This window comes from Ambystoma mexicanum, chromosome 3q (assembly GCF_040938575.1).
Source record: "Ambystoma mexicanum isolate Mex_15411 chromosome 3q, UKY_AmexF1_1, whole genome shotgun sequence".
Lineage (NCBI taxonomy): Eukaryota > Metazoa > Chordata > Amphibia > Caudata > Ambystomatidae > Ambystoma > Ambystoma mexicanum.
This window is the reverse complement of record NC_090926.1, coordinates 899,897,299-899,908,302: the sequence shown is the minus strand read 5'-3', so window position 1 is coordinate 899,908,302 and position 11,004 is coordinate 899,897,299. Positions and strand designations below refer to the sequence as shown.

Here is an 11,004-nt window from a genome sequence, read left to right as displayed (position 1 = left end):
ATAATTACGGCACCGCTAATAGCGGTTGCCGTAATTATCGCCAAGGTCCCTTTGCGGCATCCACTTGAACGGCTGGTCTACACCAGCCGTTAAGTACCGGTCCCGCAAAGGGACCTTGTAATCAGGCGCTAATGGTTTGACGGCGCCGCCGCCTTTTACGACACCGTTAAACCATTAGCGCCCGGGTCGTAATGAGGGCCAATATGCCGAATCTAGGTCCCTCTTAACTCCCTCCCCATAGCATTCTTAATTAACACATCGGCCCTCATTACGACCCAGGCGGTAAGTTACCGCCTGGGTCGTACCCTTACCACCATGGTGTAAACTATGTTTACACCATGGTGGATGGCGGATTTACCGCCCCATTCCAAGGTGAGTGGGGCGGTAAATCCCCATTTCCCATTTACCCTTCCCCATTCCCATTTTTGCCCCATAGGGCATAATGGGAGTGGGGAAGGCGCTAATTATGCCACCGTAAATTACGGTGGCGTAATTAGCACCATGGTCCCTTAGCGCCATGGATTTTAACGCCTGCAAAAAGCAGGCGTTAAACTCACCATGGCGCAAAGGGACCTCGGAATCAGGCGTTAAGGGTCGGTGCCGTTTACGGCGCCGTTAACCCCTTAACGCCTGACTCGTAATGAGGCCCATCATATGTTAATGTATATCTAACTGAATTAAATGTGATATGAATTTCTAAAGTCATATATGATGATCCCTGTACTGTAAGATGCCAGCAATAAATAAAGTTTTTTTTTAAAGTAACCTTTTCTACTGCAAGCGAGGCTGGGATTTTTGTGCAGTGAGCCCAAACGTGTTTCTGGCAGAAACACCTTATAACCTCAGTAAATAAATGCTTACAGTGAGGAGCAGTCTGACTGGAAGGAACCCCACGTATGTGCTCTAGGCAGAATAATCTCACTGATAGCCCCATACTTAGTTCCAGTTTTACAGGGAAAACATACATTTAGGCAGATGAATTTGTCATTTTACACTCTAGCTGCTAATGGGACCCCTGAGGTAAGCAACTCTGCAGTAGAGGCAAAACTTCTGAATTGGGAGCAGAAATCGTAAAATCATACCCAGTAGTCTGGGGTTGGCTTTTAAGACTTCACAATGAATCCTAAAACATCAGTAGACAAGGCATGATTTAGCCACAAAAGTAACAACTTAGACAGACATATTTAATTTAAGAAGCCAATCTACAAGGCATCGCTAGACACATAGCTCTGAACCTTTCATGGCCATTGGGCAGGTGAAAACACCCAAAATTGCATTTGGTGGGTGAAAGCCCGCTGATTCCTTTGAGCGTGTAGGGAGCTTGGCAGGTGAGAGAGCTGCCTAAGTGGCGGGTGACACCTGCCAAAAGCGTGTGAGTTGAGAAGTATGTAGTAGACATTAGGTAGGAAAGGGCATTGCTATGCTCCCACCTGCCAGCGTATTAGGATTCCGATTTTACATTGAAAAAAGGTGATAAAAGTGAAGTCCCTACCCGTTCCCAAGTATCATATTACAATAAAAACGCCGCTGTTTAAAAAAAATAAACAAAACTTAACCAAAGCGAAACGTGTTTGTTTTTACAATCGTGTGTGAAAACGAGGAGGCGGCTCCCGTGAAGGACTTGGGGTTCTTTTCCCGCCGCGGGCTGAAGGGGCAGCGAGAGGGGCTGGAGCGGGGCAGTCCGCGCGCTGTCGGTCTGAGCACGTGACCCGCGCTGCTTGGCGCAGCGTGCTTTAGAGAGCCCGTGGCACGCGCCAGAGCAGCAGCAGCTCCAGCCTCAGCAGCAGCAGCAGCAGCAGCAGCAGCAGCAGCATCAGCATCCTGGCTCTCGCCGCCGACTCGGGGCTCGGACACGCGCGCATCCGCCACTGGAGCAGCACTCGGACAGTTGTGCATGCCCTTGTGCAAAGTGCCCGCCGCGCTGGAGGGCAGGTCTCTGCGGGGGAGGCGAGCCGAGGCACACAGAGGAGGCTCTGGCCAGGTAAGACCTGCCTTGCCCCGTCTGGGCGCTGTCACTCTCCGGGGAAGCATCTGTCTTCCCGTGTTCCTGGGGTGCCACAGCTGGTAATGGATGCACGTGTGGGAGGAGGGGGCGTTCTACACTCCTCTAATGTTCGACATGCCCGAGAAAGATACATCGGTATTGAGTCTGGTAATATCCCTGTTACTGAGGGAGCACTAAGAAGAGTCAACATTTATTGCACTAACTATATGTATGCTACCGCCAGTCTATAGTTATTCCACGCTGCCTTCATTAAGAACCGACCAGATCCATTCCAGTCACTCTCTGTGCCACGTTATCTCAATCACTGTCCGTGGATGAGGAACGGTCTAAAGCCAACCCGTCCGCTACACGCGCTTTACTATGTTACTATTTCTCCTATATGTAGCGCATAACGAAAGTAAAAATGAATCAATGCGCTTTCTTATCTCCCCCCCCCCCCAACGAGGGAGGGCGCCGCAAAGATTAGGGTTAAAAGAGAACACGAAGTCTCATTCGGCACGTGCACTACCTCTGCTTTTAAGGCTCCCAACATTAACCCCCTTTAAAACATGCGTTCCTTCCCTTCCATTGACCCTCCGTTCACCTCATTATTCGTTCAGAGCCCATCCCCACTAGCCCGGCCGCTGCGTGCACTAGCCCATTATACCCTAGCAACAATCCATAGCACCCCCTTTAGTACATGCGCCCCCCTACCTCTACACTAAGGGCAGTCCCTCGGTGCCTCCCCCCCCCCAGTGCTCGCGCTGCCGCTCGGAGGATAGCGCTTAGTCCCGTTCAGTCCAAGCGCCGCTAGCTTTGCTCTGCTTCCGGGGCAGGTTTTATCTTCCTTTCAGTCTGTGCACTACTCGGGACAGTCTTACACTCTTCCGTCAAGTCCACTCACTACATACGCGTGAATGAGAGTGCTGCCGTCACATTCAGTCCATGAGACTGCACCACAAGGAGTCCTTCGGTGCCCGCGCTACCCCCGCGTTAGAGACAGCATCGCACCATGCCAGGTATGCCATGTCCGGCACCTGCTTTGATCTCAGGCTGCAATTATCCCGTTCAGCGCACCTGCTAGCTCCCCATTAAGCGTCCCCAGCCCCCGTTAAGGGCAGTCCTGCATGATCTCATTTACTCTACACACTGCCCCCGCATTGTCCCATGTTGACTGCTCCCTACCCCCCAACATCCATTATGGACAGCCAGTCCTGCGTTATCCCATTCTGTCTGCCCACTACCCCCCTCCCGTTAAGGACACGCGTGCATTCTCCCATTTACTCTAGACAGTCCCCACCCATTAGGCACAGTCCTGCATCATCCGATCCAGTCCACGGACTATCCCTGCCCTGTAGGGGAGTGCTGAATGACCCCATTGAGTTCATGCACAACCTCTCTATTAAGGACAGTTCCACACAACCACATTGACTACAAGAAGCATTATAAGGGCAGCCCTGCATTTTCCCCTTGAGTCCATACACTGCCTCCCCATTAAGGGCAGCCCTGCATTTTCCCCTTGAGTCCATACACTGCCTCCCCATTAAGGGAAGCCCTGCATTTCCCCCTTGTGTCCATACACTGCCTCCCCATTAAGGGAAGCCCTGCATTTTCCCCTTGAATCCATACACTGCCTCCCCATTAAGGGCAGCACTGCATTTTCCCCTTGAGTCCATGCACTGCCTCCCCATTAAGGGAAGCCCTGCATTTTCCCCTTGAATCCATACACTGCCTCCCCATTAAGGGCAGCACTGCATTTTCCCCTTGAGTCCATGCACTGCCTCCTCATTAAGGGCAGCCCTGCATTTTCCCCTTGAGTCCATGCACTGCCTCCCCATTAAGGGAAGCCCAGCATTTTCCCCTTGAATCCATACACTGCCTCCCCATTAAGGGCAGCACTGCATTTTCCCCTTGAGTCCATGCACTGCCTCCTCATTAAGGGCAGCCCTGCATTTTCCCCTTGAGTCCATGCACTGCCTCCTCATTAAGTGCAGTCCTGCATTTTCCCCTTGAGTCCATGCACTGCCTCCTCATTAAGGGCAGCCCTGCATTTTCCCCTTGAGTCCATGCACTGCCTCCTCATTAAGTGCAGTCCTGCATTTTCCCCTTGAGTCCATGCACTGCCTCCTCATTAAGGGCAGCCCTGCATTTTCCCCTTGAGCCCATACACTGCCTCCCCATTAAGGGCAGACCTGCATTTTCCCCTTGAGTCCACACACTACCTCCCCAGCAAGGACTGTTTCACACAATCCCATTGAGTCCATGCACTACCTCCCCAGCAAGGACTGTTCCACACAATCCCATTGAGTCCATGCACTAACTCCCCATCAAGGACTGTTCCACACAATCCCATTGAGTCCATGCACTACCTCCCCAGCAAGGACTGTTCCACACAATCCCATTGAGTCCATGCACTTACTCCCCATGAAGGACTGTTCCACACAATCCCATTGAGTCCATGCACTACCTCCCCACCAAAGACTGTTCCACACAATCCCATTGAGTCCATGCACTACCTCCCCACTAAGGACTGTTCCACACAATCCCATTGAGTCCATGCACTACCTCCCCAGCAAGGACTGTTCCACACAATCCCATTGAGTCCATGCACTAACTCCCCATCAAGGACTGTTCCACACAATCCCATTGAGTCCATGCACTACCTCCCCAGCAAGGACTGTTCCACACAATCCCATTGAGTCCATGCACTTACTCCCCATGAAGGACTGTTCCACACAATCCCATTGAGTCCATGCACTACCTCCCCACCAAGGACTGTTCCACACAATCCCATTGAGTCCATGCACTACCTCCCCACTAAGGACTGTTCCACACAATCCCATTGAGTCCATGCACTACGTCCCCAGCAAGGACTGTTCCACACAATCCCATTGAGTCCATGCACTACTTCCCCAGCAAGGACTGTTCCACACAATCCCATTGAGTCCATGCACTAACTCCCCATCAAGGACTGTTCCACACAATCCCATTGAGTCCATGCACTACCTCCCCAGCAAGGACTGTTCCACACAATCCCATTGAGTCCATGCCCTTACTCCCCATCAAGGACTGTTCCACACAATCCCATTGAGTCCATGCACTTACTCCCCATGAAGGACTGTTCCACACAATCCCATTGAGTCCATGCACTACCTCCCCACCAAGGACTGTTCCACACAATCCCATTGAGTCCATGCACTACCTCCCCACTAAGGACTGTTCCACACAATCCCATTGAGTCCATGCACTACGTCCCCAGCAAGGACTGTTCCACACAATCCCATTGAGTCCGTGCACTACCTCCCCATTGAGGACTGTTGTGCATTATCCCACTGAGTCCGTGCACTACCTCCATTTAAAAGACCGTTGCTGTCGCTCACCCACTCTATGCGCTCTTGGCATTAAATAATGGCGGCCCTGTACCGCTCACGTCATGTCATAATCCCGTATTAACAGCATTTCCATGTTTTCTCTCCAGTCGACATCGCATCTCTGCATTGCCCCATTCAGTTGAATCGGTTTTATCGCATTCTTTGCTAACGCTTCGTCGCCAGACAGGCGTCCATTGCCCCATCAGAGAGCCCTCTGCGCGTACCCCTGACGGACCGACCTCTTCCAAAGTCATGGCAAGAGTTCTCAGTATTAAAGGCTATGCTTCGCATTACCGCTTCTCCGTTATTGTGCAACATCTTTGAGAGTATTTTTGCCCTTGAACACATGACTCAAATAAATATCACCAAAGAGCATTTACTGGCCCCGGGATTCGTGGTGTGTTGTTGTGTGAACCCTCTCGCCGCACGGCGGCACAGTGAGGTGTGTATATGTTTTCGGGGAACATGTGCGTTCTCGGGGTTCTTAGAGCGGAATTGAAGTGCTTAGCGGTGTTGTGTTCTGTCCGTAATACACTGACATCGATTGATGGCCTGATGGTCCATCCCCCGCGACAATAGGGTGTGTTGGTTGGTCTGCCATGGCCCGAAATACCCAAGAAACATTAGCGCCTCGTGTCCCTCACCAAGGCATCACGGCGGATGGGGACCTTAAATCACGCCCCGCAATGCCCAGTGCACGGAATCGGAGTAAAGTATTGGCTGACACTGTAGAGCGCTGTAGTGGGACATTAATAGTTAATTTATTGCGCAGTGATAGTGTTAACTGTCCGATAAGACCGAATTAAGGGCAATTTGGCAACGCAACGAGGAAGGCCACAATCCATAAACCAGGGCTTCCGAGAATTTAAGTCAGCCAGGCTCATGAAAATAAGTGCCCCCGCCTCATTAACTTCCGACCTTGGCAGTCGTGGAGTCAAACGTGAGTCCACAGCTGCTAAAGGGTTAAGCCCAGGTTTACCTTGTTCCCCGAAGTCTAGCAGTCAGACCACCTCCCCGCACAAACAGATGGCGGAAGCCATGCTCGGGCGACACACGCATGACAATAGCACAGCGGCTACATGGAAATGACCGAGTTCCGCACTCTGCACGCCGATGTATGCCAGCAGTGCCATCGTTTCTCCTCGCCACCCGGCCCGGCGCTTCAGACACGGGCGTTCATCTGTGCGTCGATCTGCGTAGAGCGAGAAAGGCCATTGGCGAATCCACACTTGTAGACGGCCCGAGACTGCTGGACATCCCCCGGAGTCGGGATGCAGGAAGTGTCTGGGAGTAGCAATGCTGGACGACGATATATGGCATGCGTGCCTACCCCGCGGACTTGGGCAGTAGGACGCTGCTTCTTAAGTAGTCCTACAGCTTACACATTCCAGTGACAAATGCTACCGCGTTTTTATAAATAGCAGGCAGACTCAGAAGTGGTGACATTTGTTCTCCAAGCTCTTGTCGGAATGGCCGTTGGTGAGTAGTAGCGTGCCGACTGTGGAGGCCGCTTGCCCCAGTACAGGCCTCTCGCTGGAGCAGTCCGGGACCTTCCTTTCCAACTGCTACCTCTGTGAGAGCAGTCAGGAGGGCGCTGCAATTTGTAGAAATGGTCCCAGGAGCTCACCCCACTGGCTTCCTGGACAGGCCACCCTCCACACTTGTCTTTATTTCGAGTGATGGATACCCTGCAAATAGCAGTTACATTAATGGCGGCTGCCTCCCAGCCACCCTACTTCTAGCCCCCTGCTGACGGGACCTTCTTATCTTCAGAGCTGTTATGAGCAGCACCAAATGCAAATGATAAACCGCATCTTCACGAAGTTCTCCCAATTACTCTTGCAACACTTTTCTTTTGTTGTGTGAAAAATTAGCCAATTGGCAGTGTGGTGTGAAATTTCCACCTGAAAGGCCACCCACAGCCCTGGTTAAATCTGTACCTGCTTTCAAAACAATAAAGATCAGGCTTGAAGTTTGTGACAACTAATCTCTATGCCCACGTGGCCATATGACACCATTTCTTCTGGTGTTTTTGCTTAAAATGCTGAAAGTACAGTGACGTAAAAAGAGAGTTTTTTTCAAGCTGGCCTTATTTCGCATTCTGAGACTTCAAGCTTTCCATGCAGGGTCTGGAAAATAAAGCTCCAATGATATGTTTTGTCTTAACACTTGGGGTTGCTTCACTATGTGATGTGCACATTTTGCAAGCAAATACTATAAAATAGTATTACTGTAATCCCTGAAAACCAAAGCTTAAATATTTCTCCCAAGTAAAGTTTGCCAAGGATGTGTGGAAGAGCCAATAGTGAGTTAGCATCCTTGCTTCACTGCTAAACCAGTGTGTGATTCCCTGCTAATAATGGAGCCTTGCTGTGGCATATTTATACATGTCCACCTTCGTTTAGAAGGTGAACAAGTACAATATCAATAGAAATACTTATACCCACTATCAGTGTTTCTGCTTGGGGTGGGCTAATAATGCCATAGGCCTGGAAATAACCATTGAAACATTGTACATTCCATTTTGCCTAATTTCTGACTGGGTCCTGATAGTTTTTTCTGTTGCTTGGTTGTGGGAAAATCCAATGACTGGCTTGCCCAGAGCTCTGTAGCAAAACCGCTCCCGCACCCCACCATGGGGACCACATATCCACATATCTGCAGGGATCGAAATTACAATTGGAGAAGCAGGAGCTAAAAGCAGTTCCTGGGTATTCAGCATTCATCAGTGACCAGGAGCTGCCACTGGGGAACCGGGTGCTAGTGCATAGCATTACATAAGATGCAGACATAACAGTTTGTCCATTATTTATAACACCCTAATGCTTTACATGTTGTATAGACGTGTACTAATGTGTATAGATTCTCCCAAACATACACAGTTAAATTCACATAGATGTATTTGTTCAGCATCAATTGGCTTAGCGGGAGCCAAAAGTAGCGACTGATAGCTGTTACCAGGCCCTTCCATGCTACAAGCAGGAAATAAATGGCTCCCTGCTCCCCTCAATTTTGAACCCTGCATCTGGTTATCCCCCGTTTGGCTGCCTGCTGTGACTAGATCCAAATTCAAAATTGCCCGCATTGTCCACAAAGCCCCGCATGAAGTTGCTGTTGGATTTCTGATTTGCAACTTTACACTGCAAGAATCAGTGGTCAGCGAAGGCATTCCAAAAAGAAACCCAAAGAACTCAAAGTCGTTTCCTACCTCGGTGCCAGAATGTGGAGGGCTCCATGACCATTCCACCAGGATCCGTCCCACCTTGAACTCAGAGAGAAGCTGAAACCTTTCCTTTTCAAGAAGGCTCTTTACCTTCTGTAACCACTTTCTTTTGATTTACTGCCCCCTGCTTGTGCAGTCTGAGTCTCTTGATGGAATGAAGAACTACAAATGCAAAAATGAACAGAGAGGCGCAGGGACTGATGCAGCTGGAAACGCATCCCGTTGGAAGTTAGGTAGGCACTTTCAAGTGTGTCAGTCCCTTCCCAAGCACACGCTTTGCCGCCCAGCCGGTTGTGAATCAGTGTAGCAACGGCATTCAAGCGTTTTCTCCACTTGCCTGTTTCCTCTGTGTGTACTGTTTATACTCCAATATAAATAATTCTTCATTCTTCACAACCCCCATCACAACAAAGGCAGACCTGTGTGCAGTGCCTCCTCTGTTCTGGCTGCTCGTTTTTGGAACTTCCCCCCTCCCGCTTTGAAGGACCATGCTTACCAACATTTCTTCTGCAAGGCTGTGTAAAGCCTTGACTCCTGGTGGGTCAATAAATCATCAATTAAAAAGTTATTTTCACTGAAACAACAAAAAAAAGTCAGCAAATGAATACATGGGGGGCGTGGCTTGGCGGATGATGTAGTGATACGTGCTGCTGAGGAGCGCCGGAGCGATCCTGACAAAATCCAATAAAAACTAGCATAAATTGGTTCCAGAAGACCGCCAAAGTCCCTCCACAGAGACCGGAACACCTGCTGCCCACCCGGCGAAGCCCCCGGAGGAAACCGGGCGGTGGAAAAGAAGATAGACCGCCAGAGGGGAATGGGAATCATCCTGCGAAATCAAAATGGCGGATGTGCGAGCTGTGGGAGGACCCCGCCCGCGTAATACAGAATGCACCGGTGAATCTACACGATCTATACGATCGGCGAGAGGGACACATCCCACGCAGACCCGAGCCTGAGTCAATCCTGAGCCAACCCCACGACGTGGGTTCAGCGCGACTGGTGCAAGTGGGACGTGGAGGCGGGAAGGCCTCTATCACGGTGGGGTCACGCACGGGAAAGGCACGAGCCCAAAGCGATGCGTGACAGGAGACATCCGACGGCAAAAAGAGCCTGGAGCAATGAGGGCCTAACGTATATACCTGCCGGAAGAGTGTAATAATCCCAATATAAGGAGAGACCCGTAAACACCGGGGAGCAGGGTGGCGGAAGAAGCAGGGGCTACGGCACGTGGAGCACAGCCAAGACTGGTACCGGCGACGCAGGCAGAGGACGGCTCCCCCGCGATGCCGAACAAGAAGGCAGAGGCGAAAACCAATCGAGAAAGCATGGAGACTTTTACGATGGCGTCTGGGCACAAACTGTCGCCGCTAGCGGACAAGGCAGCAGCCGTGGATGACACCTCGCGCCCAGCGGAAGCCGCTAACAAAGGCACGATACTGGAAGCAATCGCCTCCATGAAAGCATCGCTCGAAAACAAAATGGACACAGCAATTGGGGCCCTGAAAGCATCTCTAGAAAATAAACTCGACACAGTAATGGTAGATGTGGGCCTTCTCCGCCAGGACGCGAGGAACCTAACAGAGAGAGTGACGGCGACGGAACAGCAGGTACAGCAAAATACGGCGGGGGTTGCGGTAACGCAGACACAGATGTCAGAGGTACTGCAGAGAATTAAGGTTCTGGAAAGGAGAGCGGAAGACGCAGAGGGGAGAGCGCGGAGGAACAACATCCGCATAATTGGAATTCCGGAAGGTGAGGAGGGCAAAGACCCCACTGAGTATGTTGAAAACATGCTCCTCCAGGAGGTCGGAGTAGGTGTACTATCCCAGGGCTTTGTGGTAGAGAGGGCACACAGAGCCCTGACCGGAAGACCCCAGCCAGGTGCCCCCTGAGAGCGATGATTGCTAGGATCATGAACTACAAAGACAGGGAGAAAATACTAGCGTTCTCGAGGAGGGGGGGGGAATCATCAAGAACTCTTCCAAGATCACAATGTATCCGGACTATACGGCCATGGTACAGAGGCAACGGGCACAGTTCGGCCCAAAAAAAGAACGCCTCAGAACCGCGGGGGTGAGATACATGCTCCTGTTCCCCGCTAAACTCAAGGTGATACACCAAGGCAAAACATGTTTTTTCGACTCCACCGAAGAGGCCCACAGTTGGATGGACTCACAAGGCTTCCCTCAGCTGAGGCAGAGACACGCTAGCAATCCTGGCAATAGACCCTGATGAGTAGTAACAAAGGCAACCTGGAACAAAGACAATAAGCATTACGTAAGTTTAAAGAAGCTAGTAGTAAGCATGGAGGAGCAATCGGCCCCACTTTAGCTGTATTGGCTGAGAGAAGCGGCGCCCACGGGAAGAATGAACTATTAGTTTGGATGTCAGTTTTAAGGCATCACGCTGTGGCGAGTCTGCCC

At 50.9% G+C, this 11,004-nt stretch overlaps 1 protein-coding gene across 2 annotated transcripts in view; it reads left to right on the top strand.

Annotated features, from left to right (window-relative positions):
• Window positions 1-1,709: 1,709 nt before the first annotated feature.
• CACNG5 (calcium voltage-gated channel auxiliary subunit gamma 5) overlaps window positions 1,710-11,004 on the top strand; it is a 589,250-nt gene continuing 579,955 nt past the window's right edge. The window contains exon 1 of one of the 2 annotated variants that reach the window (XM_069655046.1): window positions 1,710-1,981. In XM_069655046.1, the coding sequence (XP_069511147.1) occupies window positions 1,895-1,981 (87 nt within the window). In that variant the 5' untranslated portion in view covers window positions 1,710-1,894. The remainder of the gene's footprint in view (window positions 1,982-11,004) is intronic. The other variant, XM_069655047.1, reaches the window with a different exon arrangement.